The following is a 15,889-nucleotide window of genomic DNA, read 5'->3' as shown; positions in this document are numbered from 1 at the left end:
TTTTATTGCTCTTCTCTGTAAAAACTTGACCTGGCAGATGAATTCATCATTTTAGGGACTGTCAGTTAACAGGACATAGTTTTATGGCCCCCTGGTTGCAAATAGCCTGACAAATTATTATTTGGCTTAGCAGCCATGTTCTCAGCTGCTATACTGAATGCTCTCCAAAGATCTTGTTCCTCAGCTTGGTACTGAAAGGTGGTAAGAGGGTGCTCAGAAATGGCAATAATTCTTATTTTCTCCTCATGAATCCACTTTACAGTACTAATGTCCCCATTCTGCAGAGGGGTAATATTGAGGTTCAGACAGGAAAATGACCTTCCCAAGGGTACATGATCAGAAAGTGGCAGCACCAGGTTTGAACCCTGGTATGTGGAAATCTAGAGCCTTTGTTCTTTCCATGTGGCTGCTGATTTCCTGATGCCTCGATAAATGGCCCAGTAATGGGGAATGCCTCCCTTCAGGGCAGCTGGTGGCTGGGAAGGGAGAGGATCTGCTAGGGGCTGGGAGTTGGTTACAGCAGGATTCACTCCAGGGGGCCTGGCAGAGCCATGAGTGAAGCCAGCAATGTGGAGAAGGGTCCATCCATTAGCACCAGGCTTGTCAGGCTCAGTTCAACCACTAGAGCTAGAGACACCATGGCCTGACCTGCCTGTCGTTCCTGGGGAAGCTGAGCTGGTGGGATTATGTGGATGTTTCCTAGGACCTCCCTGAGGCTAGTACCACTGAGGGAGGCAGGAGGACTGAGCCTAAGTCCCAGACAAGAGGCACTGGCTAGGTGGCTCAGTGTAGAAGAGTTCTATTCTGTGGTGCTGCTGGCCAGTGGTTCTCAACTCTGACATGCTTTAGGATCACCATGCAACTATTAAAGTACATGGACACCTGCACCTGCCCTTCTCAGGTTCTGCTTTAATTCATCAGCACGGAGGAGCATCACAATTGTTAAAAGCTCCTGGGGTCAGGCAGGGTGGTGCACACCTATAATTCTAGTGGCTCAGGAGGCGGAGGCAGAAGGATCACAAGTTCAAAGCCAGCTTCAGCAACTTAGTGAAGCCCTAAGCAACTCAGTGAAACCCTGTCTCTAAATAAATTACAAAATAGGGCTGGGGATGTGGCTCAATGGCCAAGTGACCCTGGGTTGAATCCCTAGTACCCTCCCCTGAAAAAAAAGCTCCTGGGTACCTCTAAAGTGCACCTAGGATTAAGAAAACCCAGCCTACCCTCTGCACAAAGAGGCCCCTGTTCTTCCACATGGTGTTCAAGGCTCCTTGTGATCTGACCTGTTGGTCCTTCTCACTCCATCTCCCAAAATTAACAGCTGCCCCTGGTGCCCCATGTTTATCTACCTAGTCATTTAGGCATTCATCTATCAAATGTTCACAAAGCACATCCTGTGTGCCAGGCACTATGCCAGGATGAGGATTTAAGTGGAGATCAAGTCAGAGCGGGTCCTTCCTTCAGTCCAATAGCCACAGTAATCCATGTGGATATAAATGGGGTAAACACTGAAAACGAACAAATGACCTGACCTGGCCTAGGGCATGGGAAGGGCATCCCTGAGGATTTATTGCCCGAGTTTAGTTCTGGGACAAAGGAACTATCTTGGGATGGGGAGGACCGAAGGAAGGACATGCCCACAGAAAGAACAGTACATGCAGTGATCAATGTGGCCAGAGCCAGGAGGGAGAGGCCAGCAGAACATGGAAACTCAGGCAGGACACACTATTGTGAGTGAGTGGGAGGTCACTTAGAAGGGCCTGTTTTATCCATCTTTGAATCTTCAGAGCCTGTCTGGTGACTAAGGACAGGCAAGTACTCATTGAGCACTGGCTGAATAAATGTGCCCATCAGATAAAAGGCCTGAGGCCACTCCTTCTAAGGATACAAAAGCATCATTCCTACTTAGCATAAACCCTAATGTGCAGAACAGTCATCATGGGATTACTGAGCCTGTATCACATCCCTGGGAGGTGGGTACTGTTGCTATGGCTGTTTTACATGTGACAAAATTAGGGCTACACTGTTAGTGATTCACAACTTGGGACTGAACCCAGGCAGCCTAGCTCCAGGCCCTGTGTTTGTCCTGACTGTGACCCATGGATCATCAGCCACTCTGAGGCCCTTGGAATTTGTCAAAGGCCATGAAGCTGGGAGCTGAGAACCAGTTGCTCAGGGTAAGTGCAGGCATAGGGAAACCTTTTGAACAAGAAGACAGCTCATGTGCCAGCTTGGCCACCAGCACCTGGGGACAATGAGTAAGGCAATCCACTGGTCTAAATTTTTAAAAATTTTGTTTTAGTTGTCAATGTTCCTTTATTTATTTATATGCAGTGCTGAGAATCAAATCCAGTGTCTCACACACGTTAAGCAGGTGCTCCACCACTGAGCCAAAACCCCAGCCCCAATGGTCTGGATTTTAAATTCATCATCTGTAAGTGAGGAAACTCAGGCCGCCAGCCCCGCTAGCAGAGCTGATTTGTTTTGTTTTGTTTTGTTTTGTTTTCTGGTCCTGGGGATCAAACCCAGAAGAGCTTTACCACTGAGCCACAGCCCTTTTTATTTTTTGTTTTGAGACAGGGTCTCACTAAGTTGCTGAGGGCCTCACTAAGTTGCTGAGGCTGGCTTTGAACTCACAATCCTCCTGCCTCAGCCTCCTGAGCTGCTATGATTATAGGCATGTGCTACCATGCCCAGTTCCCTGCACAGCTGTTCTAAGGACTAGAAGTGGCTGGGCATGTGAGAGGTTGATGGGAATGCAAGAGCCCTAAGAAAGGGACTACAGCACCTGCCTTTTCATTTTTTCTGTAAGGAACACAAGGACTTCTACCCATTATTTCTGGACTCCAGGGCCCAGCTATTATTGGCTGAGCGTCTGGGATAAGGAGCAAACGCCAAGGTGATCTTGGCCTAGCTAAGGCCAAAGCACAGCCCCTCACTGGGTTTGGAAGACAGGGAGCCTGATGTCAGGATCAGAGATTTCTCAGACAGCTAGGAGCCCCCACTGCCCTGAAATTCCCCATCTGTCTCTATTCCCAAACCCTCCCAATCACAGCTGTGCTGGCCCTGCTGAGCAGCCTTGTTGGCCACCTTCCTCCCAAAACCTAGAAGCCTCAGTTTCTTTGCCTGAAATAGGGAGCATCTGGAAAACGCTTTTTTTTTTTTTTTTTTTTTTTTAATGGTGCTGGGGATTGAACCCAGGGCCTTGTGCATGTAAGGCAAGCACTCTGCCAACTGAGCTATATCACCAGCCCTAGGAGAGCTTTAAAAACACTAAGCCTAAGCCAGGTGTGGTGGCGCACACCTATAATCCCAAGACTCGGGAGGCTGAGGCAGGAGGATGGAAAGTTCAAAGCCAGTCGTCTCAGCAACTTAGTGAGGTCTTAAGCAACTCAACCAGACCCTGTCTCCAAATAAAATCTAAGTGCCGGGTCTGGTGGCACACACCTGTAATCCCAGTGGCTCGGGAGGCTGAGGCAGGAGGACCACGAGTTCAAAGCCAGCCTCAGCAAAAGTGAGGCGCTAAGCAAATCAGTGAGACCCTGTTTCTAAATAAAATACAAAATAGGGCTGGGGATGTGGCTTAGTGGTTAAACGCCCCTGAATTCAATCCCCAGTACCAAGAAATAAAAAATACTATGCCTAAGCCAGGTGTGGTAGCACATGCAGTAATCTCAGCAACTTGGGAGGCTGAGGCAGAAATTCAAGCCAGCCCAGGCAACTTGGTGAGACCCTGTCTCAAAATAAAAAAATTAAAAAGGGGATAGCTAGGTATGTAGCTCAGTGGGAAAGTACTTGCCTAACACATGCAAGGCCATGGGTTTCATTTCCAGTACTCAAAAAAGAAAACAAAAAAACAAAAACAAAAACCATGCCTAGTCTTTATTCACCCAAACCCAGTAGGGTAGGGAGATCACTGTTACCATGACCAACTAGCCTTATTTATTTAAAGGTCTCTAAGTGCCTAAGAGAGTCACTGAGAAGTAAATGACAAACCATAGCAAGCACAGCATGTAGCAGGTACTCAATAAAGGCTCACTCCCTTCTAGTGAATTTTGAGTCTCAGAACAGAGAAGTCCTTCTGTCTCCCTTCCCCTTTCTCCTTGGCCACCTGAACTCAGTTTGTTCCTCCCAGGCTCTGAGCCCTGTCCTAGAAAACTGCTCCCTACCTGTCCAAGCACCTCTGCTGCATCACCAAGCTTCCTCTCCTTTCAGCTCAGCTCCTCCCTGGCCACACTCTGGCCCCTCCCTGACCATTCCTTGATGTGCACATCTAGTGACAGCTATGTAGCAGCATAACTCCCATCCACAGGCATCCTGGGGGCTAGGCCATGATGGATGCTTCTGACCAGAGCTCTTTCACTTCAGTCACACCTGCTTTGCAAGAGTCCCCACCCCCACCGCAGCAGTTGGGTTATTCATTCCTCCCTCCAGCCAATCATTCAACAGACTCTTCCTGCACCACACTGTTTACCCCACACAGAGTTCTTGCTGGCAAATGTAGGCCTGGCCACGTCACATCTGTCGAAAGCTCTTCAGAAGCTGCCTTCTGCCCTCAGGACAGTGCAACCTCCTTGCTGTGGCCTCCACAGATCTGAAGGATGTAGTCCCTGCCCATACCCAGCTTTGGCCCCTACCATTCTCCGCATCACTGTCTATACCCTCTCCTCCCAGGGCATCCGATGCTTTGCTCATGGCTACCTGTTTCAGAGTCTTCTTTGCATATCCTTGGCCCCAAATGACATGGCTGGCCCTATTTCAGCTGCTGGCTCAAACATCACCTCCTTGGAGAAGCCTGTCTGTTATCTGTATCCCAAGGATGTTCCACTGTGGGTGAAGCACAGAGCCCTCAGTCAAGGTCATCGGCGAAGGGACCTTCCATTTTGGATTGCCTCTCAGTCTCTGGGGCTCTCTCCTTTTTTTTGGGTACTGTTTCTATTTTTTTTTTCCTTAGCATGTACTCTATCACTGAACTACATACACCCCAGCCCCTTCCCCTCTCTCTCTCTCTCTCTTTTTTTTTTATACTGGGGATTGAACCTATTTTTTATTTTATTTTGAGACAGGATCTCATTGAGTTGCTTAGTGCCTACTTTTTGCTAAAGCTGGCTTTGAATCCATGATCCTCCTGCCTTGGTCTCCTGAGCTGCTGGGATTACAAGCGTGTGCTACCAGGCCCAACACCTTCCTCTTTTGGATCCTCAAAGAGCCCAGACTGACCCACCATGGTGCTAACCTAATGGTTGGAGGGATCAGCATGCGAGCTCCAGCAGCCTGGCCACAGAGCCCGCATCACCCACCTCGGAACATGTCGTACCACACCTTCTTGGCCTTGAGGTGCTGCAGCCCATTCAGGTGCTTCTTTCGGTTGTGGAGATTGTCCTGGAAGGACCGGTCACAGTAGTCGCAGAAGTACCGCTTCCCCATGGCCGCCTACACCAGGTGCTGAGGCTGCCTGGAAAGTCACAAAGCTCTTGGTCAGACCTTTGGAGAAAAGGCCAGAGGTCAGAGCTCTGGGGACAGGGCCCCTGACTGAGCACTCCCTGAGGGTCAGGCCTGAGCCAAGCTTTTCTTAAGGTGCCTTGTACCATGAGAAACTTCTAGAGCTAACACGTCTAGTTCTAGAGGGATCTTTTAATTCTGATGCCCAGCCTCCAACCTCAGCCAATTAAAACAGAACCGGGTATAGCACCTGTAATTCCAGCTACTCAGAGGCTGAGGCAGGAGGATTGCTACTTCAAGGCCAGCCTTGGCAACTTTGTGAGACTCTGTCTCAAAAAAGGCTGGAGAGGGGCTGGGGATGTGGCTCAAGCGGTAGCGCGCTCGCCTGGCATGCGTACGGCCCGGGTTCGATCCTCAGCACCACATACCAACAAAGATGTTGTGTCCGCCGAGAACTAAAAAATAAATATTAAAAAAATTCTCTCTCTCTCTCTCTTAAAAAAAAAAAAAAAAAGGCTGGAGATGCAGCTCAGTGGTACAGCACCAAGTTCAATCCCTAACCACAAAAACAATAACAACAAACAACTAGAACCTCAGAAGGTAAGCCCCAGACTTTAGTATTTTTTATTTATTTCATTTTATTTTTTGGTACTAGGGATTGAACTGAACCCAGGGATGCTTAATCACTGAGCCACATCACCAGCCCTTTTTATTATTTTTTTAAATTTTGAGACAGGATCTCACTAAATTGCTCAGGGCTTTGCTAAATTGCTGAGGCTGGTCTCAAACTGCTATCCTCCTGCCTCAGCCCCTTGAGTTGCTGGGATTATAGGGCATGCACCACCATGCCTGGCTTTAGTATTTTTTTTTAAGCTCCCAGGTAATTCTAATATATAGCTAAGCTGGAGGACCCCCACTTTATACCCTCTGGCCAGCCTCCCTCATCCCTAGCACACCTCTGACTTCTGATCTCCTTGTTCTGGTTTTCTCCATGCTGGCCCCATGGGTCTTCTCCCTGCCCCTCACACAAGCCAGGAACATGGCTGCCTCCAGGCACATGGGTTTGTATCTGCTGTCCCCTTGGCCTGGATGCTCTCCCTGTGATGTCTGCCTGCCATACTTGCTTCCTTGGTCCTTTTTTTTTTTTTTTTTTTTGCTGGCTAGCTTTGAACTTGTGATCCTCCTGCCTCAGCCTTCTGGGTTTACTATGCCCAGCCAACAGAGGGGTCTTAAGACCTTACAATGTTCTCATTTCCCTTTGGGACTGAATGAGGACCTGCCACCTAAGAATTCAGTAATCTTCTTGGGAAGCTATTAGCCTCTGCTGCCTAAGCTCTCTGGCTTAAAGGACACCCAGGAACATGATTTTAGGGGACTTGCATTTGCATTCTTTTGACCAGCTATGTGACCTCAGACAAATCTCTCTTCCTCTCTTGAATCTCTGGTTGTCCCAAAGGAAAAATGAAAATTAACTCATTTATTCCACAAATACTTGATTGCCTACTCTGTATCAAGTACTATTTTAGGTGCTGGGGCCCCAGCAATAAATAAAGCAAAAATATATCTGCCTTCATGGATTTATATTCTTGTCGGGAGAGGAAGACAATAAACGATAACAAGTAATTTATTATTTCAAAGGCGATAAGTGCTATGAGGAAAAATCAAGCTGGGAATGGAGACAGCTAAGGGGAGAGTTCTGCAATTTTAAATAAAGTGATTACTGTAGATTGTCAAAAAGATAGCATTTGAGCAAAGATCAAAGGACTGAGGGAAGCCGGGTGCAACAGCACATGCCTGTAATCCCAGCAGCTTAGTAGGCTGAGGCAGCAGAATGACAAGTTCAAAGCCAGCAGTAGCAACTTAGCAAGACCCTGAGAAACTCACTGAGACTCTGTCTCTAAATAAAACACAAAAAGGGCTGGGAATGTAGCTCAGTGGTTAAGCACCGAGTTCAATCTCTAGTACCAAACCAAACCAAACCAAACCAAACATAAAAACCCTGTCATTGTGACCACAGCTGCCATTCCTTTCCAGGAGATCTGCAGCCCATGGTGGGTGGCAATTCTATGGCTTTCATGCCCAGTGTTTGGGTCCTCCAGCTTGATGTCACAAGATCAGAGGGAGGATGTGTCTACTTGAGGCTGTCAAGTGGGACGTGCAAAGGCTGAGCCTAGAACAGTCCCTCAATCTGGGATCTGGTCCCTCACTTAACAAAGCAGGCTTCTGAGGCCCAAAGGAGTATAGGAAATGATTTCCCTGAGGTCAGAAGGTGGCTACCCAGGCTGGCAGCCAAAATCCCAGATTCCCAGGACCTGGCAAATAAGGATGAAGCTGGGACCTGAGCCACAGAGCAGACGGATGAGTGGGGAGGTAGAGGGGACAGATGGGGGAATGCTTCTTGGGAAGAAAAGACTAGGGATAGATGCAGAGACAAACAAGCATTCTGGGCAGTCCAGACAGCCAAGCAGGTTGATGGAAAAAGTTGCTCCTGCAGCAGACAGGGGCAGCAGCCATTAAGTCAGGGGCTGTAATGGGATCAGGAACAGCCAGTCATTCCAAATGAAAACGTATAAAATCTCTCTTCTCCCATTACTGCTGAGAAACCACATCTCAGACATGCGGACTTGATATATTAAATTTGGCAGCTCTAATACATTCCGTCTTGCCAATAAACTTATAGGAATTGGATTGAAATTGTAAGAGATGAACGCTTAACGGCCCAGTGCTTAACCAAACCATTCATGGAGCTTGAAGCTCCAAGGAGCAGCTGATTCTGGAGAATAATGGGGAAGGGAGCGGAGGAGGGGAGTGTCCCTCTGGGAGACTGACTCAAACAATGGCTCTGAAGCAGACTGAGCTGGACCACACAAGGCACTGAGAAGCTGGCTGTGTAACCTTGGGCAAGTCACTGTTCTCTCTAGGACTCTATTTCACTGTGAGAATATGAGGCAGTGGGTCTAAATGATCTGATTATTTCAGAAGTGTACAGAGAAGTTTATTAATGCGAATGGATTATAAAGGCTGGGGATGTAGCTCAGCTATAGAGCATTTGACTAGCATGTGCAAGGCCCTGGGATTGATCCCCAGCACCACTAAATAAATAAAATAACAAAGACCACTAATTGACTAGCAAGTATTCAATAAGTGTTAAACTATTGTTAGAGTTAGTAGTTTATTGAGCACCTACTATGCTCTAGCACCATGCTAAGAAATATATACATCATCTCATTTGATCCTCAGGATAACCTGTGGGAATAGGACCTATGATGCCTTTTCAGATGAGGGCATAGAGACTCCAAGATGTGAAGTGACTTGGTCAAGATCACACCACTAGAAAGCATCTGAGCTGGGCTTATAACCAGGCAGCAAGGCCCACACTCCTAACCATTCAATCCAAGTCTCCTCCAACAAATCAGACCAATGGCAGTTTTCCTTCATTATTCACTCACTACACCCCCAGGACCATGCTGGCTCTTTGAATTCTAAGAGGTATATATTATAAACCTACTTACGAATGGGAAAACTCAGGTTCAGAGATGTGCTGTGAAGTTCCCTGGGTCACATGTATAGGAAGAGCAAAGAAAGCTTCAGGGTGGGAAGGTCTGTTCATGCCATCTAACTAACTATCCCAAACCCCAACTCACCAGGAAATTGAGGCCACAGGCAAATGTCTGGCCATCCTGGTCAGGTCTATAGGTCTACAGGACCCCACATTGTAGTTCCAGCTCTGCCAGGTGAGACTGTGTCCATCACTTGCCCTCTCTGGGCCTTAGCTGCACTATGTGTAAAGTGGCAAGAGGCTGGCTGGTGATCTCTAAGGACCTCTGCATTTCTAATATCCACTGATCAGATGAGAACATGCCCATGATAGTGCCTTTTGCCCACTTGTCCCAGCTGGGGACAGCATTGAGCACAAGGCCCTGCAATTATATGGCCTCATACAGCTAGGTTGCATGAGGCAAGGAATAAGGGCTGGGCTCTGGAGTCAACCTCAGGGCTTAAATCCTGCTTTGTAATTTGGTGATCTTGATCATTATTTAACTTCTGGCCTCAGTTAATGCTATGATAGTCATACTCCTCAAGGGGTTGCTGTGAGGATCAGATCATCCACGTGCATGCACAGAGCTGAGTCCATTAGAGATGCTCAAGGAATGTTGGCCATCACCATCTTTATTATTGGCTTCCAGAAAACAAAGGCTCAGACAAGAAACTGAATGTCAGTGCCCAACTGACCTCTGGGGCCAGCTGGTCCACATTACAAATGAGGAAAGGGAAGCCAGGAGAGGGGAAGTGAGTCCCCCAAAGCCCACAGCACAAGAGGCAGAAATGGAACTGAAACATGGTAGGCCCAGTCCCCTGCCCTGCACAATAGCTCTGTAGAACCCCTCTGCCTGCAGATGGCACTGGGGGCCAGTGTTTCCCACTTACCTCATGAGCTTGTCCCCATAGTCATGTGCCCAAAGCCCAATTCCTGGGCAGGAATTGGCTTCTGCAAGGTCACCGCCCTAAGCACCAACTTCTAGACCAACTGCCAACTGCCTCCCGCTTTAGTGCACATTAGGAAAAGGTGCGACCTGCAGAAGCCTTTCGACAGACACAGTGTCTTGCCAGCTGCATACCTTAACAAACAGAATGTTGGCCAATTTCAGCTCCAACTCACCTGCTAGCCAGGTGTCTGCACAAGACAACCAATACTACCACACTGCAGCCCTGAGTGGGGGCCAGGGACCCTGAGTAAGGGTCCAGGGACAGGGATGGAGGGGGACAGCTGAAGCATCTCTAGGTGGTGGGGCCCAAATACCAGCAGGGAGTGCTGACTAAGCTGGCCTCCTCTGCTATGATTCATCCTCATCCTCTGAGGGTGGTGTGTTTAGCAGCATGTGAGCAAGCCCCTGTCCCCTGTCTAGAACACAGAATGATCCAGCCCCACTTTCCCACTGGGAACACAGGTGGTGCCACCAACTCACTTCCAGGGACAGGTCTATGGCTGAGACAACATTTGCTGACTTCCCAGAGCTTTGCCAGGTGCCAGAGCTGGCTCCTCATAGCCAAGAGGCACAGGGATGCGAGCAGGATAACTCTCTGGGGTCACATAGGTCTGGATTTGAATTCCAGTTCTGCCATTTACACTTATGTGATCTCTGAAAGTTATTTCATGTCTTTGAGTCTGTCTTTGGTTATAAAACAAGGATCCCACAGCTGCAGAGAATTTACCAAGGTCACTGTCATCCTTCAGTATCCATAAGGGATTGGTTTCAGGACCCTCATGGATATCAAAATCCTTTGATGTTCTAGACCCTTGTATAAAATGGTATATTTGCATATAACCTACACAATTTTTTCCACATACTTTAAATCATCTCTAGAATATTTATAATACCTAATACAATGTAAAAGCCATGAAAATGGTTGTTGTACTATATTGCTTAGGGAATAATGATGAAAAAAATCTCAGTGTTTTGACAGAAAGGACCATGGATATAAAGCAACAACATACAGTAAGTGCTCGAGAATGGAGATGTAGGGCTAGAGCTGAGTGGTAGAGCCCTTGCCTAGCATGTGCAAAGTCCTATGTTCCCCCAAACTACTTCGTTTTATGGTATCACCCAGGTATTCATTCCCTCACCTACTTGGTAAGCACACCCTGACGCCAATTTAAAACTGTGATCAGCAGGGTACCATGGTGCACAACTATAATCCCAGCTACTTGGAATGCTGAGGCAGGAGGATCACAAGAGCAAGGACACCAGGGAAACTTACGAAGACCCTTTCTCAAAACAAAAATATGGAAGGCAGGAAAACATAACTGCAAAGTCCACGCCACAGGCCCCTGGCCCCTCTTACACCTGGCTGTTTTCTATAGCATGTCTCCTCACATGCTGATCACTGTCCTGAGGACCTGCTTCCTCCACTAGCACACAGGCTTCTCATGGGCAGAGCTGTCTATCCGACCGCTGCTCCCCAGCACCTGGAACAGGGCCTGGCCTACTCCAGGGCCCCCTGCTGCTTGTGGAATGAAGGAGCAAGCAGCCTGCAAAAGTTAAGGACTCCCACTCTGCTCAATGCCAGTACTTCCCAGGCCCTCTTCTCAACCATCTGGGTATAAAGATGAGGAGCACGCAGGAGAGACAAGGAAAGCCCCGAAGTTCTCTCACTGCCACCTAGCTTCATCTCACAGGACGTCTGTGTCCACCAGAGCCCTGGCCTGCTCCACTGTGCCGTTGCCCATGGAACCTGGTCTACTGACTTAATCCTCATTTGGCTATCTCCTGGCACCTGATTTCAGCCCTCTAGACTCAAAGAAATGATGACCTACTATTTGAGACACTGAGGGGAAGAATAGGGAAGAAAAGAGACTGGAGGTGAGGTGAGGGGAAATCACTTCAGATTTGTTTAATCCTCATCAAGTCCTCTGAGTAGACAGCGTGGGGTCCTTTTTGCAGATAAGGAAACAGCCTCAGAAATACTTATAATCTACTCACAGCCATGGGCAGGAGAGATACAAAATAATGGTAAAAAGTAGTGTCAATAACAATGATGCGACACATTCAGCTCTTGAGCCCACCAGGAAAGAAAGAGAGCTCCATCTGCCCTCCAGGAACAGCCATGAAGTTCTTCTCAATTGCCTCCTTGGGGCTGCTCCTAGTGGTGGCCACTGCCTTCCCCGCCTCAGAACTGAAGAGAGGAGATGGAGAGAATAGTGTCACTCGAAATAAACCAACACGTGCCTCTTCTGGAAAAACCGCAGGACAGATTTCCTACCTCATTAAGGAAGTCTTGGAAATGAGAAAAGAGCTGTGCAAGAATGAGGAGACCTGTATCAGGAGCCATGTGGCAGTGTCCGAAAACAATCTGAACCTTCCAAAGATGACTGAAAAAGATGGATGCTTCCAAACTGGATACAATCGGGACAACTGCCTTGTGCGAATCACCTCTGGGCTTCTGGAGTTTCAGGTCTACCTGAGGTACATCCGGAACAAGTTTCAGGAAGGCAATAACAGGGACAGAGCTGAACATGTGCAGTTCAGTTCCAAAGCCCTGATTGAGATTCTGAAACAAGAGGTGAAGGATCCCAATAAAATAGTCTTCCCTAGCCCAACTGCAAATATCAACCTGTTGGCAAAACTGGAGTCACAGAATGATTGGCAGAAGGTCATGACCATGCAACTCATCTTGAGCAACTTTGAGGATTTCCTGCAGTTCACCCTGAGAGCTGTTCGGAAAGCATAGTGGGCATCTAAGCTTATTGGTTCATGGGTATTGCTTCCTATGGTCAGAAAACATGTCCTGTCCACTGGGTACCTACCTTATCTTGTTCTCTACGAAGAACTGACAGTATGAGCGTTAGGACACTATTTTAATTATTTTTAATTTATTGATAATTTAAATATGAGATTTAATTTATATGTGATTTATATTTATAATTTTATAAAGTGTCACTTGAAATATTTTATATAATGTTTTTGAAATGATATAAAAGTCTAGGCAGTTTGAATATCCTGCTTCAGAGCCAGATCATTTCTTGGAATGTATAAGTTTACCTCAATAAAATTGCTAATTTATACATTTTTAAAGAAAAAAAAATAACAATGATGCTTGTACCAGTACTAATGTCTTCTCTTGAATTCTGGGTTAGCAATGCTGAGAACCCCCCATTCCATCTCTTGGAGTCTTCACCACAATGTCGCAAAGGTACATGCTGGAGGCCCCACTGTCAAGGCACCCAGAGCCAACATTCATTCTTGGGTCTGGCGGACCCCAGAGCCCATTCTCTTCCTGCCCCACTATGAGGCTGCTGCAGGGCAAACATTTGTACTTCATCATTCTCTTGGTTCACTTCATTGTGTGCATCTCAGGGACAGAGCTGGCTTTGGCACAGGGCTAAAATAAGCCAACAGCTTGGCCTTGGCCAGGCGCTGGGATGCACACTGTAATTATCCTGGACTTGTGCTCACCACATGCTGCCCTCAAGCTCACCTGTCATTTCTTCTAATTATGGCACCACCAGAGTCCAGGTAAACAGTAAACCACAGCCAGAGGACAGCTTTATTGCACACCCACTAGGAGCACGGAAATGTCCCGGTGCCACGTATGTCTGCTGTCTGGAGTTTGATGGCAACAGAATTGCCCTGTGGGGGTGGCCCACCAACAGCCTGCTCGGGCCCCTGCTCCAACAGAAGTGCCAAGAAAATGCAGATGTCTTTCCTGACAGGAGCTCCCATATGTTAGGGGCATCCTTCAGATGTCCCAGTGTTTAACTGCAACTACACAGCTTTCTCATTCTGACCTTGTTTGGATGTTTGCTTCCTGCCCATTTTGGGGTGAGGTGCTTCATCTTATTCATAGCAGTCTAAGGTAGTGGGAGCCCCACCCACAGAAATTTCAAACTCAGCAGGTCTGGGATAGGGCCGGGATCTAAGCAGGCTGATTCCAAAATCCTCCAAGCAATGCTAGACTACGGTGGCAGATGACAGACTGGAAAACAGAGAGGGTGACAGTCTCCTGAAGTCATGCAGACCACCCTGGTCTAGCCTAGGAAGTTATTTTTCCTTAAACACAGATAGTCCTCAACTTACAATGGTTCAGCTTTGGATTTTTGACTTTATAATGCAGTACGACGCTGGGCTCCAGCGGTGCACCACAGCTCCCAGTCAGTGCTGCTGGCACAACAGGAAACGACCTGACTCTACACAATATACTGTGCTAAGTTGGGAGGCTTGGTAGGTTAGCTGTATCAAATGCATTTGGGGGGGGGGTGTATGGTGCTGGGGATTGAACCCAGAGGCTCATGAATGCTTGGCAAGTGCTCTAACCTTGAGCCACACTCCCAGCACTTTAAATGCATTTTTGATTTACCATATTTTCAATTTACAATGGATGTATCAGGAGGTAACCCCACCATAAGTCAAGCAGTATCAACCAACCCAGGTCTGAATTTCATCCCTGACACTGACTGTATAAATCTCAACAACCTAATCACCCTTTGCATCTCATCTGGAAGACAGGAGTAATAATGCTATTCTAAAAGATGACTATGAGCACTCAGTCATGAGTGCTGGGTGCTGAGCACAGTTTCTGGCACACAAATAGTGCTCACTGTGCATTTGTGGAGATGGGAGCCAGGCTCCATGGCCCCCAGGGATCCTCCTTCCTGATTTTTCCACTTTGTATGATCCCTCAAGAGCTGCATCAGAGGTTAGTCTGTGTGAGCTAGAGAAGAGAGGTGATGGTACGCCATTTCCATGGGCAGGTTATAAAACACACTGCAGCTTCCTTCTCAGTGTCTTTCTCTGATCACTTTTATCTAGAGGACGTCAGCTGCCACATAGTAAGCAGCCCTATGGTGAGGCCCATGTGGAGAGAACTGAGACCCCTGCCAACAGCTGAGTGTTATAGTTCAGGTTATGAGGTGTCCCCCAAAAGCTCATGTGTTAGTGCAAAAAGTTCAGAGGTAAAATAACTGGCTTATGAAAGCCTTAATCTCATCACTGTGCTAATCCACTTAAGTGGATTAACTGAGTAATAACTGTAGGCAGTAGTGTGTAGCTGGAGGAGGTAGATGACTGGGGGTGTGCATTTGGGACTCATATTTTGTTGTTATTGAGTGGAGCTCACTCTCTGCTTCCTGACTCTCATGTCCTGAGCTGCTTTCCTCCTTCACATTCTCCCACCATGCTGCTGTTCTGCCTCATCTTGGGCCCAGAGCAATGGAGCTGGTCGTCTACAGACTGAGACTGCTAAAGCTGTGTGCCCCAAACTTTTCCTCCTCTAAAATTCTTCATATCATGTCTTTTGGTCACAGCAATAAAAAGGCTGAGTATAATAGTGAGAAAGCTTGAAGACCCTCCCAAATTCCTGATCCTGAGAAACAGCAGGAAATAAATGTTTGTTGTTTTAAGTCATTAAGTTTTGGGGTAATTTGTTATGTGGCAGGAGATAACCAATACAGTGGTATAAATGAATGAAAAAATTAAGATCTGTGGCAGCTACAGGAACAAAGAGCTCCATATCCCAAAACACCCCTAAGTCAAGTCAAAGGAGGCCCCTGTCCCCACTCCCACACGCACAACCCCAAGGTTCCACGGGTCCCTTTTCATTCATTCATTGACCAGTCAAACATTTGCTCAGTACTTTATCTCTGCCAGATAATGGTTCACATCTCACCACAGAGGCCTTGCTCTCACAAAAATGTAGACCGACTATGTGCTGGGGGTAGCAGACAGATACATCCCTGATACCCGTAGTAGGCTCACTTGGTACCACTTTGTGCCCAGTAGTACCAAGTGAGCACCTGTATCCAATTCCTCTAAGACACTGCAACTTCCTTCTCAGTGTCCTTCTCTGATCACTTCACCTAGGGGACATCAGCTGCCACATGGTAAGCAGCCCTATGGTGAGGCCCATGTGGAGAGGAATGGTCAGAAACAATCACAAAATTCTTGGGTACAGA

At 47.4% G+C, this 15,889-nt stretch overlaps 2 protein-coding genes and 1 non-coding gene across 4 annotated transcripts in view; 1 reads left to right on the top strand and 2 right to left on the bottom strand.

Annotated features, from left to right (window-relative positions):
* Zmat5 (zinc finger matrin-type 5) overlaps nucleotides 1-15,889 on the bottom strand; it is a 31,578-nt gene that overhangs the window by 9,794 nt on the left and 5,895 nt on the right. Inside the window, exon 2 of one of the 2 annotated variants that reach the window (XM_026413349.2) lies at nucleotides 5,298-5,452. In XM_026413349.2, coding sequence (XP_026269134.1) covers nucleotides 5,298-5,424 — 127 coding nt within the window. In that variant the 5' untranslated portion in view covers nucleotides 5,425-5,452. Of the gene's footprint in view, nucleotides 1-5,297; nucleotides 5,482-15,889 lie in introns of both variants that reach the window. The other variant, XM_026413351.2, reaches the window with a different exon arrangement.
* Nucleotides 3,174-3,246, bottom strand: Trnav-uac (transfer RNA valine (anticodon UAC)). Its single transcript has one exon. It is a non-coding gene; the product is annotated as a tRNA-Val (tRNA).
* Nucleotides 11,986-12,669, top strand: LOC113200063 (interleukin-6). The gene has a single exon (XM_026413348.2). The coding sequence runs from the start codon at nucleotides 12,046-12,048 to the stop codon at nucleotides 12,667-12,669; it is 624 nt and encodes a 207-aa protein (XP_026269133.2). The 5' UTR covers nucleotides 11,986-12,045.

Source organism: Urocitellus parryii, chromosome 3, assembly GCF_045843805.1.
Source record: "Urocitellus parryii isolate mUroPar1 chromosome 3, mUroPar1.hap1, whole genome shotgun sequence".
In the NCBI taxonomy this organism is placed as follows: domain Eukaryota; kingdom Metazoa; phylum Chordata; class Mammalia; order Rodentia; family Sciuridae; genus Urocitellus; species Urocitellus parryii.
This window is presented reverse-complemented; position numbering and strand designations above follow the sequence as displayed.

Excerpts from the sequence above, each read along its gene's own strand:
- LOC113200063 (XM_026413348.2), top strand. The coding sequence starts at position 12,046 with ATGAAGTTCTTCTCAATTGCCTCCTTGGGGCTGCTCCTAGTGGTGGCC.